This window comes from Furipterus horrens, unplaced genomic scaffold, assembly GCF_987537825.1.
Source record: "Furipterus horrens unplaced genomic scaffold, mFurHor1.1.pri manual_scaffold_6, whole genome shotgun sequence".
Taxonomy (NCBI): Eukaryota; Metazoa; Chordata; class Mammalia; order Chiroptera; family Furipteridae; genus Furipterus; species Furipterus horrens.
In genome coordinates, this window is record NW_028327176.1 from 30519534 (window position 1) to 30540693 (window position 21160).

At 44.4% G+C, this 21160-nt stretch overlaps 1 protein-coding gene across 1 annotated transcript in view; it reads right to left on the bottom strand.

Moving 5' to 3' along the window:
• Nucleotides 1-4137: 4137 nt before the first annotated feature.
• Nucleotides 4138-21160, bottom strand: part of STPG4 (sperm-tail PG-rich repeat containing 4) — a 42354-nt gene continuing 25331 nt past the window's right edge. The window contains exon 6 of the mRNA XM_090280243.1: nucleotides 4138-4401. Coding sequence (XP_090136369.1) covers nucleotides 4285-4401 — 117 coding nt within the window. The 3' untranslated portion in view covers nucleotides 4138-4284. The remainder of the gene's footprint in view (nucleotides 4402-21160) is intronic.

A 21160-nucleotide genomic window follows, 5' to 3' on the forward strand; every position in this document is an offset into this window, starting at 1 on the left:
GGAGACAGTTCTCCACATGCCCACCTCCTGGGCCTCCCCTTCCTCCAGCTACTCCTTCTTCTTGTCTGTCTGCCACTTCCTGACTTTTTTACTCACTGCTCCCAGCCTCTGAGGATTCAGCCTGGGCTCCCACTGCCATCCAGAGTGGCCCCTGCTCCAGGAAGGCTGCAGGTAAGCCCCACCAAGGTCTGGGTCTCCAGCACTGACCCCCTGAAGCCCACCCAGCCCCTGCAGCCCTGAATCCAGAGGCCAACCCCATCCCCATCCCCACTCTGGGCCCCGCCAGGCTTGGCAAGCCTGCAGCCATGCCTTTGGCCAAAACCAAAGGTCTGTGAGGAGTCCGGCCAGGGGTCAGGCTGGTGAGAGGTGCATGGGGGTTCTGCCCAGGACAACCTCCACATGGTACCACTCCAGGCACTAACTTCACCCAAACAGGCCCTGTGCCATCCTTTTCCCTTGGGATTCAGCCAGATGCTAACATGGGTCAATCTCTTCATACTGGAGAGGAATGTGTAGGGCGAGGGTCCTGTCTTTTTAAACCTTTAGGGTTGGGAGAACTACCTTTGCCTCTCCCAGCTGGTCCTCAACCTGGGCCACTCACTGGAGTCAACGGGGGTGAGGGAAGGGAACGAGCTCTAGAAGAATACTGGGCCTGAGTCCTTCCCCCAGAGAGTTTGATGTGATCTGTCTTGGAGCTGACAGCCCCAAGATTTTAGAAGTCTCCTCAGGGGATTCTAAAATGAACTTGCAGATTGTGGACTGTGTTTTCAAGATAATAGGGCTTTCTAAGCCGTCCTAGGATCACAGCCCTGAGCTCTGTGCTGCAGGGAGGTAGGTGGCATCAAGCAGGCAGAGATGATGCTAGAGGCAGGGCCAGTCACCTAGGCAACCTGGGGCCCTCAGCCTCCAGGTCTGGAAGGTGCCAACTGAAGGTCCAGAAAGCAGTGGGTGGCAGGGGGTAAGGAAGGAGGGAAAGAGAGGGGAAGTGGGAGGAGGACAAGCTGTCCCCAACAGTACTGTGACTGTTGACATGCTCTGACTTGACGGAGAGGGAATTTCACATGGAAACAGTGGAAGACATTTGCAGGTTGGGGGATTGGGGTGGGAGGGGAGAGGAACAGAGGGAGGCTCAGGGAAGCCAGGGCAGGGACCTTGGGAAGCCAGCGTCACAGCAGCCAATGGGGGAGCGAGGAGGGATTTCAGCAGGGAAGGCCTCTTGGGACTCAGGATACAGGCAGAAGTCTCTTCCCTCTGCTCTAGGCTTTTCTAAGTCCCGTTGGACATGTCCTTTGCTGTGCACAACATCCCTCGCTGCCAGGTGTTCATATCCCAATCTCAGAGCTCAAGTTTAATGTCACAGTAGGTCTGTCCATTTCTCTGTCTTGGAAAGGACAGAAGGAGTCCCTGCCCTTCAAATAGTGTCTCAATTTTAGGTTCTCGGCGAGAAACTGCCATTCAGAATCCCTCTGGTCTCTTTGGGAAAGCCTCTCTCTGATGGTATAAAATACTATAAAAATATTAGAACATGCGAAAGAGAAGTAAAACATTCTCTTCTCACCACTTAGACTCTGCCAGCACCTGAGCTCATACCTAGGGCAGAGTCTCTGTCACATCCCCGAATCACAGACAAGGGTGAGGGCTGCATTATAACCAGATGGCAAGACTAATAAGGAAGACAGGGCCAAGGACCCCCTCCCCGCGCCCCCCAGCTCCAGAAAGACAGACGGTGTCATTGGAGCCAAAGGCAGAGCTTAGGAAATGGACCTCAAACACCAGGATGTCCAGACAGCCTACAGAGTTTTCTTCAGCAGTGTCACCTCCAGGTGAAGTCTCTGCAGGCCCTCAAGGCACCCTCCCCTCCTTAGTCTGCATGAGCCTTCATTCTCTCCTGGTGCACTGGGGAGTGGGGAGCTGCCCTCCACCCATTACACACACCGCACACAGCCGTACACAGCCGGGCTCCTGCAGCCTTGTCTGCATGGGGGTTCTAGGCCCTCCAGCCACAGCTTGAAGGGCCCAGCAGCGGAGTCCTGACCCAAGCTGGCCAACTGGATTCTCGCTCCCAGGAATCTGATGCTGGGACCAAGAGGGGCTGGTTGTATCCTTTTAGGATAAGGGCTCAGGAAGTGCCCCGAGGAGAGGCTGAGGTGGGTACATTAGACTCCACACATGAGAGAGGCCGCGAAGTCCGCCTGCTGCAGCAAGGGAAGCAAGCCTGAGAAACACACCGTATGCGGGCATTTTGTGCTGACACATCATGGGGGGGAGCGGGAGATTTTTTGAAACACTCGCGAATTTTGTCCTTACATAAAATCACTATAAATTGAAAACTACTTTGAATTTTCTTTATGAAACTTTGATTTTCTTACTTTAGAATGTATTTTTCATCATTATTATGAAAAGTAAAGGCAATCTATGCACAATTTGCAAAAAATGTAATTTTCCGTGTCCTGTGTACAATGTGGAAAGAGGCAGAGGGGAGACAGGGGAGAGAGAAGTGGTCCCTCCCAGCCCCTGGTTCACACTACCCTTCCCTACTGACGACACCACCTCCCTTCTCCCCGTGGTGTGTGAGGGCTCCTCCAAGACAGACAGGGTCGCCTCTCCCTAGAACCACTTTCCTGAGTACCAGGTGCAACCCAGAAAAAACACTCTCGGTCAGCTCTGCCAGCTGTACCTTTCTGATCCTGCAGGGGACTCTGGCCCACTTGGAAATGTCTACCTGCGGCCACCTTCTGATCAAAGCAGGACAAGAGCCACCGCCCACCCCACCCTCTCGAGACATCCCCCTGATCGTCACATGGCTGTTTTCAGCTCTGAAGGAATACAATGCAGGGAGTTCCTCCCACAAATGTGAAGCTTGAATGAGTTCAGTGAGAGGGGAGCCTTCCCCTCCTTGCCCCCAATACCCATTTTCTAAGGGCTTATGAGGCTAGCTTTTTTTTTTCTACTTTTAAAATATAACAACATATTATATAAGCATTTTAAAAAGTTCCTCCCAGTTATTTATTAGTGACTCTGGGGTCGCCCTCGCCTTTGTGAGACAGCGGCTATCACACATAGAATCTGTCCAGCTGGTGCTCCTTGAGCAGGACTGCAGGCCTGCATGGCTGCCTGTGGTCCCACCCCCTCCCATTCTCCCTCACACCCTCCACTCTAGCTGGCTTGGCCAGGCGAGGGCGAGGCTCCCTCTGTTCCCCTCCAGCAAATGTTTATTCTTGCCTTTTGTCCAAACAGGGCTCCTTGCTTTCCAACCTTCTTCCCTCTCCTCTCTCTGCCTCTCAGACTCTTGGTCCCTTGGGTGCCAGCCAGGCTTACCACCTGCATGCTGCCTTGTCCCCGCTCTGCCTGCCTGTGGTCTTCATTGTTGAAACTGTCACAGCTTTGAGACTAGGGCCTGTCTTGCCAGCGAGGACAGCCCTGAGCTCCCAACACCAGAAGGAGCTGCTTGGCACGGCTTTCAAAGCCTGCCTTGAGCCAAAGACTACCCCAAACCACCCTCCTGGCCTAGTCTCCCCTACCACCCGCCCCAGGCTCAGTCACATGCCTTATTCACCGTTCTTTTAAGCCCCCACTCTCCAGTGCCAACACTGCACCTGGCACAAGGCAGATACTCAAAATATTTTTGTTGACTTGAAACCACAAATACTCATCGGGTTGAATAAATATTGTCCTTTTCAAGGAACTGAGAGAGAGAAAGAGGTCCCTGTTGGGATCCTGTCAAGCTGTGCTATAGGCCTTGGTGGAACACACACACACACACACACACACACACACACACACACACACACACACACACACACACACCAAGGAAGTCTCCATGAGGCTGTGCGGTATGACAACGCTAGCGCACTTGGGACCCAGCTGGAGAGCCCAGGATGCACAGTGCACAGCGCACAGCACGCAGCCTGGTCACGTCAGGCCTTTTGGAGCTGCTGCAAGGGCAGCCCAGGGTACAGTCTCCAGGAAAACACCCTTTGACAATAAGCAGATTGATGGAGCTAGGTGGATGGGGCAAAGGGGGAAAAGGTGGGAAAAATTGTAATAGCATCAATAATAAAATATAACTTAAGAAATAAACAGATTAACATAAAATTTATTGTTCCAAATCAGGACACTCTTGAGAGTACACTGGAAATGATGCTGGAACTAGTCCAGATAAATAGGCTGGATGGTCACACTGGGCGATCTATTAGATTCTGTGCTCAAGAGTAGACAAAATAGTGTTTTCTGAACATAATAACTTGCTTAAAGAAAGTAGCTTAGGGCCAAGATGGCTTGATTTTAAAAGCCGATTGTGTTGTTGAAGAAGAGGCTATGTTCTCGCCCCATCTTGGCTATGGTCCGGGGCTGCCTGGGGAACTGTACTGAAGAGGTGTATGCTCCCGGGCCCGGGGTTTTCTGAAAACAGAACAAAAAAACAGGAACTGATGAGAGTGTGACGCCAAAACCCTGGAGCCTGGAGCCTGCTGGAGCCCGCTGGGCCTGGCCAGCAAATACCCATGGAGCGAGACAAGGGCCACACCTGCTGGGGCTGGGGCCTGAGGCACCCTTGCATTGGCATGTGTCCTTGGAGGCCAGACCAGCCTGTCAGCCGCTCTCCCCAAGGCTGCAGAGGCGCTGAGAGACAGCAGACAAGCAGTAATGGCCCAGACCCGTGGGGGAGGCAGCTCACATGCCACCTGCTCCCAAGGCACACTATCTCCCACAGGGCAACTTGTCCCTGGGAATGCCATCATTGTCCCCTCAGTCTAGTAGGAAGGGATTGGAGAGAATGTATTCTGAACTGGAGTGGTCGACCTCAAAAGCCCCAACTCATGTGTTTTCATAGCAGACCCAGAATGAGTAGTGGGGTACTTCTCTGCCACGGTCTGTGGACCTCAGGGTCAGAAGTATCTGCAAGGAATCTATGAGTTCTACTTTTTGAAAGTCATGTTTTCATTTTGATGAAATTCTTTAAAAAATTACCGCAACAATTGCTTAAACAAAGCTTCTCTTCTGTTGCAACAAAATGCAAATGACTGTCATTTTCACAGACTAAGACTCAGATTTCTAAGGTCAGTATTTTCCACGCTGGGGTGCATGCACATATTCTTGAAACCCAAAGCAACTTGACCTTCGGTTGTTGGAGAGACACCAGGGTCTCTGTGTGTGGTTAAGGGAAGAATGTTATTGTCAGATAGGCCTGGCTCAGTGTGACCTTGGCCCATGGGCTTCCCATGCCTCCCCCATCCAATGAGGCTCTGAGGCTCTGAGGCTCAAGGGAGGCCCTCCAGGAGAGATAGTGCCACACGGGGCTGGCCAGGTGCTCCACACACTAGCTCCCGCTGCTAGTATTATTCTCTGTTACCACCTTCTTGTCATTTTCTTCCTTCCTTGCAGCTTGTTATCTCTCCAGGAGACAGCGAGAGTAGAAATCGGATTACCCCTGTGAGTGGGACAGAGAGTCAGCCCAGCGTGGATAAGGTCAGCTGCCTGCAGAAGCTGCTTTAAATGACAGGATGTTTCCCTTGCCAAAAGCAGAGGAGCAGCCTGGAATCTCATCAGGTCCTGGCCGGATGTCAAAAAAGCTGAAGCCTTCGTTAGCGCTTTTCATGAGGAAGCGCCTGTGTGAGGAGTCCTGGAAGACGGGCCCGCAGGCAGGTTTGTGGGCCCGCCCCCACCTCCACAAGACCACCCCTCAGGAGGCTGCCGATGATGGTTCTCGGAGAACATCTGGCTCCATCCCCCGGCCCTGATTTCACTGTCACTAAGCAAACTTCTAGCTGTCCTCGGCTTCCATGAACAATTTCCACAGAGCAGCAGCCCCGAACACCAGCAGCCGCCTTGGTGGACACTTGAAAATTAATGCTACACTTTCTGGCTTCTCTATTAGTGTCCTGGAAATGTGGTTAGCATGACTCCAACTTCCTAAGGATGCTCAGCCCTGTGAGCTCCAACAAAAATCCCTGTCTGGGTCATGGTGATACACTAGGGGCTGAGGATCTGATTAAGGAAACCACCATCCTCCTGTTGGTGGTCTGTTTTTAATTTTACTAGCAGGGACTCCCCAGCATTCATACCTCCAGATAAAGACCACATTACCCCACACTGCAATTGGCAGCTCTGGAACAACATCCTGAAGGCAAGGGCCTGGCACAGCACAGGTGGGGGAGGGGAGGGGAGAGGACCTGCAGGCCAGAGAGCAACAGTACTAGCCTTCCCCTACCCCCTGCCCAGCTTCACCTCCCTTCCTTCATTCCCCAGGGTGGGCCCATTTCCTTACAGGCAGAATTTGTATTTCTGTCTCCCAACCATCTCAAATAAAGCTACACACCAGCAAATGTGATGGACTTGCAGACTGGGGAGCAGGCTGGAAACACCAAGGCCATGGGAATTAAAACTGTCTTATAGCACTTTTTTTTTTTAAGCCACTATTCATAAACTCCATGTTATGCTTTTGAGATCTTCCTTGGTCTCCCCTCAGCCTCTGAGGCTCTGGCACACTCCCAGATTCTACCTTCTTTATATCTCCAAGGACCTGAGACTCTTTCCTGTCTGTCCTGAGCCTTTAAGGGCAGGATAATTTGCTCATGCCTTACTGGTCTCCTTCAGTCCAATAATAATGTTTCTGCTCTCACTTTTTGCTCTCAGAAGCCACACACACAAAGAAAGGCAGTTCTGGATGGGTGGGGGCAGCCGCTGTCCACTGCCTGCCTCACTTCATAAAGGTGTTCCCCTACAAAGCGTCCAGGTCATTACACGGATGGCTGATCACTGCTGGCTGTTCTCAGCTGGACCCCTCATCCAGCTGCGTTCTCCAGGAGTCACTCTGTGCCTGAACCTGGCTGGAAGGCTTGCCAGGTATTTGAGCTCTAAACTCCTTGCTGCCTTGACAGCAATTATAGATATACTAGAATTGTATATAATACCCCCTATCCCACCTCCACTGCCCACTGACCCCCAGCACACAGCCACAAAACCTACAACCATAACCTACCTGTCTCTTAGAATACTTACTGAACAGGCGGGCAAGAATCGAGGTACTTTGGATTGAAAACAAGAAGTAATAGAACTTGCTGAAGGTTTTTTCAAGTTATAATGTCCTGGCCCTGGGCCTTCATGCTATAGAAAAAAAAATTTTAAGTGTTTCATAATTACTAATATTTGAGACATTTTAATGCCTTATTTGCCTCTACAAATGAACATATGAAGCAGTGTGATATGGTAGAAAACCTGGATTTGGGTTTGGAAGATCTTATTCATGTATGCCCTGGCCCAAGTCATAGTGAAGTGGGAAAAACACCTGCTTTATCTGCTTTACCTGCCTGGTGGATGGCTGTGAAGACTAAAGTTTAAGTAAGTGGAAGTTTCCCCTTGTCCCTACCTGGGCCCCCTTCCCACACTGGCATGCCTCACTCCATACTTGTCCCTCTGACTGTTAACAGTGATTTGCTGCTCCAAGCTGCTAGCTTTATAAAACGCATTTATTCTTTCATTAATTATCTAAGTCCAAACAAGTAGTCACAGCAATTCTTTGACATAAGTACAATGCTATGAAATTGGTATACATGGATGAAGACAATTTTAAGAAGACAAACATCCCAGAAAGAAAAACTAGCAAAAGGAAATTCACAAAGAGGAAATACAATTGTTCAGAGAAGAAATGATTGCGAGGCTTTAATCTTATTAATAAACAAATAAATTCTCATTAAAACAACAATGAGAGTCTTTTATGGGGAAGGTTAGAAAATAAATAAAGGTAAAAAGAAAGAAGGAAGAGAAGGGAGGGAGAGGGTGAGAGAGAGAGAAAGGAAGGAAAGAAAGAAAGAAGAAAGGAAGGGAGGGAGGGAGGGAAGGAGCCCTGATTGGGGTGACTCGGTAGGTTGGGCATCATCCCGCAAAGTGAAAGGTCACCAGTTCAATTTCCAGTCAGGACACATGCCTGGGTCGTGGGTTTGGTCCCCTGTCAGGGCACGTGTGAGAAGCAACCAATAGACGTTTCTCTCTCACATCGATGTTTCTCTTCCTCTCTTTCTCCCTCACTTCCCCTCTCTCTAAAGAATAAATAAAATTGGAAGAAAGAAAGAGAGAAAGAAAAAGAGAGAGAGAGAGAGAGAGAGAGAGAGAGAGAGAGAGAGAGAGAGAGAGAGAGAGAGAAAGAGAGAAAGAGAAAGAAAGAAAGAAAGAAAGAAAGAAAGAAAGAAAGAAAGAAAAAGAAAGAAAAAGAAAGAAAGAAAGAAAGAAAGAAAGAAAGAAAGAAAGAGAAAACAAAACTTCAACCACCAGCATGGGTACTCCTATTGATTCTGGTGGAAGTATAAATCTGATTTGCCTTTCTGGAGCACAATTTGGCGAACTATGAAATAGCTTAAAAACATATATACCTATCCAAAAGGAGAGAAAGTAGAAAGAGACTGGTTACAAGATTGTTGCAGAAATCCAGAAGACAAATGAGTCCTAAGCCCACAGATGGCAGGCAGGATGGAAACAGCTGAAACACCATAGTAGATAATGTAGACAAGATGTTAGCCTTTTATTTTATTTTCTAGTAATTCAAATACCTGTGCTATTAGACAAAAATGAGTCTTTCTGGCATGATGACATGGATCTGTTTCTCAGATATGCAGGAATGAGGGGAAGTGGGTGGAGGCAGAGATGTACCAGAAGCTGATCATTGCTGAATGTGCACGTGGGCTTTGATATAACATTCTGTCCACGTGGTATATATTTTTTTAAGTTTTTATAATACAAAGTTTAAAAATGTCTATTATTTTGACTCAGCAATTCCACTTTCAGGAATTCATCCTAAGGAACAACTGAGAATGTGTGCAAATATTTGGCCAGAAAGATATTCACTGTAACATCGTTTCTCAAAGTTGAAAATGAGAAATAAACTAAATGACCAATAATGTGTGCCTGGTTAAATATATTGTGATTCCTTCATCTAAGCATCCAGTGTTGATGAGTTTTTATGGACATAAAAGCTATTCCCAAATATTCTGAAGTGAAAAATAGAGGCTTAAAAAAATATGCTTGAAAAAAGCTGGGAAAGGAGTGTTCGCTGACAGTTTTCTCCAGGTGGTAGCATGTTGAGTAAAAAGAAACACTTTTACCTACCAGAATGGCCACCATCAATAAACCAACAAACAACAAGTGCTGGCGAGAATGTGGAAAAAGGGGCACCCTAGTCCACTGTTGGCGGGAATGCAGACTGGTGCAGCCAGTGTGGAAAACAGTATGGGATTTCCTCAAAAAATTAAAAATGGAACTGCTTTTTGTCCCAGTGATCCCACTTCTGGGGCTATACCCTAAGAATCCCAAAACACGAAGACAAAATATTAGATGCACCCCTATATTCACAACAGTGTTATTTACAATAGCCAAGATCTGGAAACAGCCCAAGTGCCCATCAGTGGATGAGTGGATTAAAAAGCTGTGGTACATTTACACAGTGGAACACTATGCAGCTATAAAAAAGGAGGAACTCTTACCCTTTGCAACAACATGGATGGACCTGGAGAACATTATGCTAAGTGAAATAAGCCAGTCAGAGAAAGATAAATACCATATAATCTCACTTCTATGTGGAATCTAATGAACAAAATAAACTAACAAACAAAATAGAACCAGAGGTATGGATACATGGAACAGACTGACAGATCTCAGAGGGTAGGGGGATTGGAGGGGACTAGATAAAAGGAGGTGAAGGGATTAGCCAAAGATCAAATATGCATAACCCATGGACACAAACAATAGTGTGGTAAAGGCCAGGGGAGGGGAAGGGCAGAGTTTGGTAGAGATGGGTAAATGTGGGGTGGAGAAGAAATGGGGGACATCTTTTTAAAAATGAAAACAAATGAAAAGCAAAATAAAGGTGTTCATCATCTGAAAAAAGAAGAAACCTTTTTTTTGTTGCTTACCAGCACTTTCTAATTTTTCTACACTGGCCTTGAGTGCTCTTAAAATATGAAAAACAACTTATACCTAATGTACAGATGAAAGAATATGGAAAAGGTGTAAAAGAGAAAAGAAGGTAATGAAAGAAAGATAAAATTAACAGAAAGTTAGGACAGAAAAATGTATCCCATGAGATCCTGGGCCACAAATCAGCCAATGGATTTGGCAGGACAGGCACCCAGCTGAGGCCCTCGGCAGGAGTCAGGAGCAGGGCTCCCCGTTCGCTCCCGCGGGTGGCACAGCAGTGTCATTAGGGCTCCATTCTCAATTACTCCACCATGAACAGAGTCTGTTATTAACAGCCGAGCACAAGTCTGATAATCAAGGGATGAATGTGCCACATAATTTTACACCTCGTGGCAGAGAGATGAAAACAGTAGTGTTTTCAACCCAGGGCACATGTGGAACGGAGACTGTTCTCTGTTAAGAGTGACCTCTGCACTCCCACTGGAGAAATCTGAGCCACCACAGAAAGGCATAGAAAGCCGAGGGATTCCAGACAGCAACAGTTGTGCCACGCCCCCCTGGACTGGCCGTAATAAGCACAGTACTCTCAAGCCAGAGTGGTAGCTGTGGTAAAAGATGTCATAGGATTCCATGCCTACGACAGCCCAGCTGTCTGCAGGATGGCCAAGAAATGCCACCACTTGCGCCCTTTCCCCCCACGCCTAACGTGGCTTTTGTTCCTAAGCTTCCAAGTAACGAGCTCCTTGGGAGTGCAGGTGCTGGGCCTAGCGAAACACTGATGTCTGCCTGTGTCACCCAGTAGCCTCCCTGCACGGTCTTAGTCAGCTGAAGCAAAAAGACTAAGACTTGGCCCTGGATCAATGACAGTCAGTTAGATGATCGTCCCGTGCACCAAGACGTTGCCAGCTCGATCCCTAGTTGGGGCACGTATGGGAGGCAGTAGGTTGATGTTTCTATCTCTCTCTCTCTCCCTCCCTTCTTCTCTCTCTAAAAATCTATAAAAACATATCCTCAGGTGAGGATTTTAAAAAATGACTAAGACTTGCGGCAGAAAGAAATGACTGAATGCTATTTGCCCCCCATGTGTCAAATAAGATCTTTTAAGTGGAACATTAGGGAAGTGGACACCAGCCCAAGTGCATATTCCAGCAGCCACAGGAATGCTGTTCTAAGTGGCAAGAAATGATTGGGCCAGGGTCCTGAGACGGGTGGGAAATAGCTCCAGCAGAGTCCTGGCTTCTGTCCCATCCAAGGACACGTAAGTGGGCAGAACAGGAATGGAGGGAAGAGGTCACTGGGTGGTCTTGAATGCATGCCAAGAAATGTACCTCATTCAGTAGAAGGGTGTTTAAAACAAGAAGAACTTTTGAACTGTGCCCTACTCTTCCTGGAGGTTGGGGACTCTGCTCCCTCATTTACTGGGGATCACTGGTCCACATTACGTGCGATGCATGGGTTGAAGGGCGGCACCCAGATTCAAGCAGAACTAAGCGCCTCTTGCACAAACCGAATGGGTCATTTCCTAAACCTTGCTATTGTCAGGGCCATGCTTTGGCAACTCTAAGTTTCCCAAAACTATAAACTTTTCAAAGGGCATTGATATTAGGTGCCAAGGGACAGCAGAATTGTCACCATCCTAGCATCTGCTGCCAAAAGAAATTACAGGAACCCTTTATAGTACCCATTCTTCTGCTTTGGGGCATGACTAAATCTCAACCCTCCTGGCAAGATGATAATCTCTCTCTCTCTCTCTCTCTCTCTCTCTCTCTCTCTCTTTCTCTCTTCCCTTTGAAAAAAAGCCTTATTTAATTGAGTTTCTATTTGAGGACCAACTTTAACCAACAGGAGCTGTAGGGATTACACAGCTGAATAAAATATTATCTTCAAGCTCAGAGTTTATAGGCCAGTGAGAGACACAGGCAAAACCAAAAAAAAACACCCCAAAAGAATAAACAAAGGTGTGAAGAGCTAGCTGCCTGGCTCCAAGATTCCAAACTAGGCCCTGTTTTAACTGGCCTGTGCCAGCCAGGTGTGACTTCAATGGGCCACAGGATATTATCAAGGACAGCAGCTTTCCACTCCTTGCAAAGGAATCGAATGCATAGGCCCCACTGACTTTTCCGGAGTGCTCCTGGGTTCCTGTCATAGCATGAAGAAACTTGACTTATTTGGTTACAACTACAATGGAAAATAATGCTCATTACCATTATAGGCCTATATGGTAAGCCCTGCCATCCCTGCCACTGAACACACTCCTTCAGGGCTGAGAGGAGGGAGCTGGCTTATCTACACAACACTGCTCAGGGATAAAAGGTACCAGGTGCCTCCGAAAGACTGTATGAGAGTAGATGAAATTAAGTTCGTATGTGTTGAATTATGTTCTTCCAAAATTCATCAATTCCATGAATTTTTGTTCTTTTGAATATTAGTGCCCCCTCCCCAAATTCCTAAGTCCTGTGACTTGTGAATTCCCAGTATCTCAGAATGGGACCTTTTTTGGAAATAGGGTTTTTCCAGATGCAATCGGTAAAGATGAGGTCATCAGGATGGGCCCTAATCCAGTATGAATGGTGTGATTTTAAAAAGGGGAAATTTTGGACACAGAGACACAGGGAAAAACCCCATGTGAAGATGAAGGCAGAGATCTTGCCAAAGGTTGCTAACAAACCACTAGGAGCTACGAGAAAGGGCGGGGAACAACTAGAAACCAACAGAACTGGCACCTTGATCTTGGACTTTTAGACTCTAGAATTGTGAAATAATACTTGTATATTTCTGTTGTTTAAGCCACTCAGTTGGTAGTACTTTGTTACAGAACCTCTAACAAATAAATACACACGTGTTCACCTCATTTCTTCATTCAACTGATAGTACAACATGCCACACAGTGTGCTGGGAGTTGGGAATGCAGCAGTATATAATTGCCCCCAATATCCTTTCTCTTATTCCTTGGTATTAAGACAATTTTTAACTGGGCACATGTCTATCCAGAATAAACACTAAGTTTCCGAACCTCCCTTGCAGGTAGGTGTGGCCACATGGCTAATTTCTGGCCAATAGGATGGAGGTGGAAGAGGTGCATGCACATTCTAAGGAGCCTCCTTAAGGAGAGGGCAGCTTGTCCATTTTCCCTGCCCTCCTGCCTGCCAGCTTGCCCCACGTTCTCGGCTCTCTGGGACCATGGACACAGAGGCCATGCTTAGCAGAGCAGCACACCCAAATCTGATGCTGTGGAATTGCCACACCAGCCCTAAACACCTACTGCAAGTCTTTTATACAAGAGAAACATATCTTCCTACCTTGTTTTTAATTGTTATTTGGAGTCTTTCTTACTGGCAGAACTCAGTCTTAATGGAAAAAGATATACATGTTTCCCACTCTCATGGGGCTTATATTTTAATAGGGAATACATACCTCACCAAAATATATACTGACAAATAGGTGGAGTATCACACAAAGAAACACATACGGCGCTATGGGAGAGAATATTAGAGGGTAAAGTGATCTGATCAGAGGGGCCTGAGAAGTTCCTGAAAAAAGTACGTACATTTGAGCAGAGAGCTAAAGAACAAGGAGGAGGAGGAGTTTGCAGGGGAAAAGGCTGAAGGAAGTTTGTGTGGGAAGCAGTAATAGGAAAGGTTAGGGAAGGCCGAAGTGGACAGGGCCTTCAGGACAGGCCTAGAGAGGAAGATGCTACTCATTTTAACCCTGTAGGGACAAATTCACTGCATCACAAAAAAACAAAATAAAATACCGTATCTTTCACACTATAAGACACACCTGACCATAAGATGCACCTAGGTTTAGAGGAGGAAAACAAGAAAAAAAAAATATTCTGAACCAAATGGAGTACTAAAATATTTAATAAAATATAACAGAATAATATTTCAACCATGTAAAGTGAACAGCAGTCAACAGCGGTGTTAAGAACCATCATCACTGTCATTAACAAGTGAGGAGAAACTTTAAGGTTCAAGTACTCTTCTAGTTTTCTGGGAACCCCAAGAACTCATCATTGCTAGCATCAGAATTTATGAAGCTGAGTTGTTCACAATCACTGATATCACTTTCTTCCTTATCTTCATACTGACCAGACGCCTTGAGATTCAGCAGTAAAGTGGGACATTAAGCGTCTCCAGGAGTTTCGCATGGGCCCACCACTTCCTCTTCTAATGGCTGTCGCCACTGCTGACAGGTCAGGTAATACACATCACAGTAATACACTTTTGGGGGGAAAAAAGTGCATCTTATGGAGCAAAAAATACGGTAAATAAAAGTGCATAGGCTCCTGTCAAAAATATAGTTAGGAATATGAAAGTCAGCTTTCTCTCCATAGTTAATCACTTTGTTGTCTTTTACATATGTATTAACACTAAGAATAGTTTTACAATTTAATTGCAGGTGTACATTGTTAAATGTCACCCTTGTATTTCCAATTGCTGTGTCGTCAGCATTCCGAAGCCTCCTCCCTTGCAGGCGGGTGGGCTGACTGTACAGGACGCCTCTCCCGCCTGCTCTGAAGCAGGCTCAGCAGACAGTCCCCACGGCTGGGCCCTGCCCGCTCCGCACCACTGCCCAACCCTGGGCACCACCGCAGAGCTGCCTGGTCCCTGCTGCCATTTCTCACCCACATTTGATCCTCACAATAGTGCATGGAAATACTATTATCTCCATTTAACAAATGAGAAAGCAAGGCTCAGCAGGGTTAGAAACTAAAGACAGTGCCTCAGCTGCGACAGCCAGAGCCAGTTACTGACGCCACTTCTCCAAAATGGGAGGTGTCAGTATTGGTCCTAAGCTATTTTTTTTAATCATAAAGCTGAAGAGAACCTAGAAGAAGCATATAGTCTGTCCCTATTGATCCTAGACACCAACAGCTTTCAAAGAATTATACTTGGCCCTAGCCAGATATCTCAGTTGGTTAGAGCATTGTCCACATGTGCCAAGGTTGAGGGTTTGATTCCCGTTAGGGCACACACAAGAGTCAACCAATGAATGCATACGTAAGTGGACAACACAGTGATATTTCTCTCTCTCCCTGCCTTCTTTCCCCCTCTCTCTAAAAATCAATAAATATAAAGTTGTTTTTTTTAAAGACAGACTTAAAGTAAGGGTCAGAAACAAAATTTACAGCCCATACTGTCAATATAGCCACAAAAAACGTAAGTAACATGCAGCACAAAATGAAATTACTATATGGGATAATAAAAGTTTTCCCCCAAAATTCACTGGGGTGGGTGTGAGAGGAGAATCATATATGTGCAGAAAAGAAAGCAGATGCCCCACAAGGAGGGCAGCATCCTGCATGGAGGTGGGCACAGAGAGAAGCCGGCAGCTTCTGGAAATTCAGGAGGAGGTAGGTGGCAGGGTGTAGCCGACTAAGAAAATTCAGGAACTCTGTAAACATTTGTCTACATCTTCAGAGGAAAAAGAAGAGAGGCATGCATGTTGGTGGGTGGGGTACAAGCAAATCTGTCAGGGGCCAAAAGTTATTCACATTTGTGAAATTAACAAGTGATGTACTTCTGAAGCCTAGCTTGGTCCTGCTGATTTCTGCTGAGAGAGAAGCTGGCCATCTGGGTTTCTAGGTATGGGGCTGTGTGGGTGGGGTCACACTGGGTGATCACAAACCTGCCCACCCTAAATATGTAGCTAGTTTACAAGTACATGTGCCAGGGACCTCCCCACCCCAGGCAATTTAGAATTGCTGCAGGTGTTTAATGGCCCATCCTCCCTTCTCTGCATGACCCTGGGAGCAGAAGGAAACCCACCATTGTTAGAAATATGTGGAACCTAATGAACAAAATAAACTGATGAACAAAATAAAACCAGAGGCATGGATACATGGAACAGACTGACAGATCTCAGGCTGGATGGAAGGAGTCAAAGGGGGGCGGAATGGGGGACATCTGAAATAGTATCAAAAATAAAATAAAAAGAAATTTAAAAAGAAATTTGAGGTGGTACTTCTGCTTGGGAACTTTCAGTCAAGCTGGCAACCTCCTACTCCTGATCACAGTGATTGGTCCAGAGTCAGGCACAGGACCATCGCGTAGCCAATCAGAAGAGCCTGCCTTTTCACACTCCTGGGGCTAAGCAAGCAGGTGTGCATCTGGGCTGCTGGGGGTGTCTTGTCTAGCTCATGGAGAGAACATGTCCAAAGGATGAAGAAAGGTAAATCAGTGGCCATCATGCCTGAGGCTATGTGCACCGATAAATTCCACGCCAGTTTTGTTTTTATTTTTTTTGCTTAAGCTAACTGGGATGGGTTTCTGTCACTTGCCACTGAATAAAATCCCAATATAGTCTTTCTCCTGTTCCCTGTTAAGATATTGTTGTAAGAAAGGAGCACAGGAAATTCCTCACATTCACAGCCAGGCAGGTATCTATGACTCTGCTGGTGTTAACAGCATTGGGAAAGTTGTGCAAATCTTTTTTTTTTAATTTCAGGATATCTTTTTCTTAAAAACCTTCCTTACTCTTCTTTACCTTAGCAGAAGTATTAAATAACAACACCATGGCCCCTATATGTTCAGAGAAGTTGTGCAGAACATCTGATGCCCTTCATACATGCATTTTGAAAGATATTCAGGAAGGAACAAAATGTATGCAATTTGCTGGTAGGTCAGGAGATTTATTTGGCTCATTTATAAAAGCAGTTAAATAAATTAAAGGGCGAAAGAAAGAATAACCACCAATGACAAGTTTTATTTTGTTCAATTTGCTTGTATAAGAATGACTAGGATTTGTTGCAGTTTGCTTTCTCATCTTTAAAAAAATCCTGCTATGAGGGAACTAGACCTTTGTGTCTTGGGATTTGTGGGACTTGGTCATTATCAAGGTGCTCAAAGGGAATAATGGCTGGTAGAAGTTTCCAATACAATTCTTTTTCTGTGGGTGCAAAAAAGCCCTTTTTCTTTATGGTAGAACATCTCTTCTGGCATCTAACCCCAAAACCTCATATAAATACTCTCCTCCTCAAGGCTTTCCTATGGGCGAAACAATTATGCTGACCCGTAATCAATTATTATGATTCCAATAAAACTGAAACAACCAATACATACACAACCTTACACTGGTAATTTGAAGATTAAAAACTGTTTTCCAACCAGACAAATCCCTCACCAACTACTTCTGCTGAGAGCCACCTACGCTTTGGGGATAAAATATAATTCACCAACTGATTTCTGACACAAACAAGAAGGCTGTGTTTCTTAACAAGTGAAAATCGCTCCTGAGAGGCACCTGAGATCCTAGAGGGTTTTTAAATTCTAAGTTAAAGTACTTTCGACCCAGCAATCCCACTTCTGGGAATAGATCTGAAGGAACCCAAAACACTAATTAGAAAGAACATAAGCACCCCTATGTTCATTGCAGCATTATTTACAATCACCAAGATATGGAAGCAACCCAGGTGTCCATCAGTAGATGAGTGGATAAAACAACTATGGGACATTTACACAATGGAATACTACTCAGCTATAAAAAAGAAATTTTTACCCTTTGCAACAGCATGGATAGACCTGGAAAACACTGTGCTGAGTGAAATAAGCCAGTCAGAGAAAGACAAATACCATATGATTTCACTCACATGTGGAATCTAATGAGCAAACTGAACTAATAAGGAAAATGGGGACAGACTCAGAGAAGGAAAGCAGGATGACAGCTAGTGATGGGATCATGGTGGGGAGGTGAAGGGGTGGAGGGATTGAGCAAAAAGGAAAAAGGTCTCATGGACGTGGACAACAGTGTGGTGACTGCTGGCAGTCAGGGGGTTGTAAGGGGACTAAATGGTAATGGCAAAAAATACAATGAAGATTAAATTTAAAAGAAAAACCAAAGTTAATGTACTTTTTACAACTAAAAAATCATGTAGTAATCTGCTATGCCTTCACATGTCATTTACTCCTTTTTTAATAGGCTGCTCCTGGAGACTTTATGCATAAATGATTAACGAATAAAAATGAGCTAGTTTTCGTGGATGATGGAAAGAAAGGAGGAAGAGATATGCGCCTGTATGTATCCATCTTTTATAACCTGCCTCATTCTGGAAAGGGTTTAAAGTGACTCAGTGAATATCTGTAGGTCGTACTATGTTGCACCAGATCCACAGGTCAGATTTCTGATGATTGTAGGTTTCGTGTGTACCAACAATGAGACAACCTGTCCTAAGTCAATAGGGCTCAAATGACACCACAACCTTACTATGCAACTATACACAAAACGCACCTTGGAACAATTAAAGAGTTGCAAGATTTTTAAAAAATCAAAATGCCAAATGGAAAAAAAATTAAAGTGAACATCATTTCTCCAGAGGGAGTCTTTTAAGTGGTGGGAGAAATTATAAAGGAAAAGATACATAGATTTTGCTGAACACATTTTTTGAGCCCTGTACTAGGGCCTGGGCATTGTTGAATAAGACAGTCTCTTTCTTCATAGAACTTACTCTCCAGAAGGTGATGACAAACTCTCTAATTTGACAACAGAAACATTGTACATTTTAAACTTCTGAATATATAAGAACACAAAAATAAAAAGCAAAATCCCCGAAACACTTCAGCAAACACAAGTGTTAATATGTCTTCACTATACAGTTTGTCCAAATCAACACAAAAGAATATTAAAACTCCACCCCATAGATACCTGGGTAAAGACTGACCAGAAAGCATGCAGGAAGGAACACTAATAGCAAATAATTAGAATGTGTACCCTCAGATCCTAGATCAAATTAAAATAATGAGATACTATTATTTTACTATCAAATAAACAAATTTTTTTTAAGTAACAATAAATAATAATTATACAGATTTCATGAAATGGACACTGTTTTGATTGGTGGTGGAGATGTAAATTAATGTAATACTTTTTTTAAAGCTTTGGCAACATAATCTCTATTCTCATAAATCCAATCTGTGATAATCCATAAAAAATGATATCCAAATTTAGAAAAAACTATGCATTGTCTTGTGATAGTATTAGTCCTTTGATGTGAGTATTCCGTATGTGTCCTTGCACAACAAAGTTGTGAATACAGACAAAAGTTGTCATAACACTAAAGAATTCTCCAATGAGCTGACCACTTATAAAATGATATCCTATCATATACCTCTCTCTCTCTGCTTAACACTGATGTCCACCGTTGTAGACAGGTCAGTGTCTCTGTGAGTCAATTTCTCTCCCTCATTTTAAATGATACTCAATAATAAGTTGAAAATAAAATGCAATCCACTTCAAAGTGAAAATGCAAATTTTACCAAAATATGCACTATTTCATGAAGTTGATAAAAGTGATAGAGAAGTGACCAAATCACGGGAAAAGTCTTTGATTTACCAATGAGAATCCAACAAAGTTAGATTAGTTAACAACAAAGAAGCAAAGATGGACAAGGACTGTGGCCCTGCTGGCACCTCAGTAAAGAATGACTTAAAATACCAGAGGAGATGATCTTGGGAAAACTGATGAAGCTTCAAATATTTTTTCTAATATTTGTCTTCTGTGATTTCATTAGAATAACAAACATGAAGTGAAGACTGCCACTGTATTACTATAAATAGTGTCACAAATAGACCTGACCAGAATGGCTCAGTTGGTTGGATGTCAGCCTGTAAAGCCAAAGGTCACGGGTTCAATTCCTGTTCAGGGCAATTGATCCAACTGGTTGATGTTTGTTTCTCAGATCATTGTTTCTCACCCTCCTTTTCTCCCTCCCTTCCCCTCTCTTTAAAAGTCAATAAATAAAATATTCTTAAAATAGTGTCAAAAATATACTAAAATCAACACAATTTCCTTTTTAATCTAAAAAGTCCTGGGCCTCCCTGTCATTCTAAGGGACAAACAGGTTTCCATCTCTTCTGTATCCTCCCTGCCTGGTTTTTAGCTTATGGCTCTTTCTACTCTCTATTATCCAAAAATTGTTGAAATCTCATTTACCAATTTTTTTTTTAATCCATGTACATTTACTTATTCTTTTACTATTATTTTATTGAGATGTGAGAGTGAGAGAAGATTGAGGCATGTGGCCAATTTGCCATATTGAGCAGGGAATCACGTATTACTTTTAAAATAGAAAATATAGACTTTAAATTCAAATAGCTATTATGACCATAATCACATAAAGCAATGATATTCAAGTTGCACAATATCAGTTTATTGCACATAAATAGGAACTCCATCAATTTAACTTGTAGATTTTCTCTTGAACTATTCTACTTCACATTTATGTCAAAACAGGATCTTCTCATAAGTACCAACAGACATCTATTTTACAAGAAAAACTCTGTGAAAATTCCCAATATAACACCTCTTTGTAAATTTTATTTTTCCTTATTTTGTAGATGCTTTTATGAAATTATCTTAAGACTTCTAAAATTACAGTATACATGTTTTGTGCACAGATGAACAGTTAATAATGATATAAATGTCTAAAAATTGAGACCCCTTCTCACATTTGTCCCTTTTCAGTTCCTTTCCTTTATCTCAGGTATCCAAATATGTCTCATCTATATTCCTGGGAATATGATGGAGGAGGAAAGAGAATCTAATAAGTCACTAATAGCTTAGTAATAAACTTGATCAATATATTTCTCCTTCAAGGAGCCTTTTCATTTAAAAGAAGACATGTGAAAAAGAGAACTCCCTCCAGAAGATTTTTCAACAATTAAATCAAGAGTAACACATGTCTCCTGTCCCAGCTCTTAGGCTCACATGTCAAAGTTCCTACTGTGGAGCCTGAGGCTTTGCTGCTGTGAGTAGGGAGATATAATATAAATACAAATTTCCTTCTGGGCCCCTCAAATACCCTGTGGGAAAGGCCTCAGATCCAAAAACTGAGAGGATGGTTCACACTTTGGTTTCTTTGACTTTTGCTCCCATACGGGCTCTGCAGGAACAGGTATGGGTATCTCCTTCCTCATTTAAGGCTTTTCCTCACTCCTGTCCTATCGCCTTCCCCCACCTGGAGCCGGCACTTGCTGGAAGGCTTACAAGTGAATGTGTCAGGAAGTTTGGAAGGTGGCTATTGGAAGGGAGAAGGTACGGGTGCTTCTATCAACAGATAACATTAAACTTGAGTCACCAGTGTCTAACATTGGGTGCTTTGTTTCAAGTTGTGCATGCTAAGCCACTTGGTCCCACACCAGTCAGATGCATTCATCATGAATCATAGACTCTTGTTTAATATGTGTTGAGTCTGTGTGTCCTGGAATGTGTACTTGTCGGTTGGGTTACTGCCTTCTGAGTGCCCCTGCCTTGTGG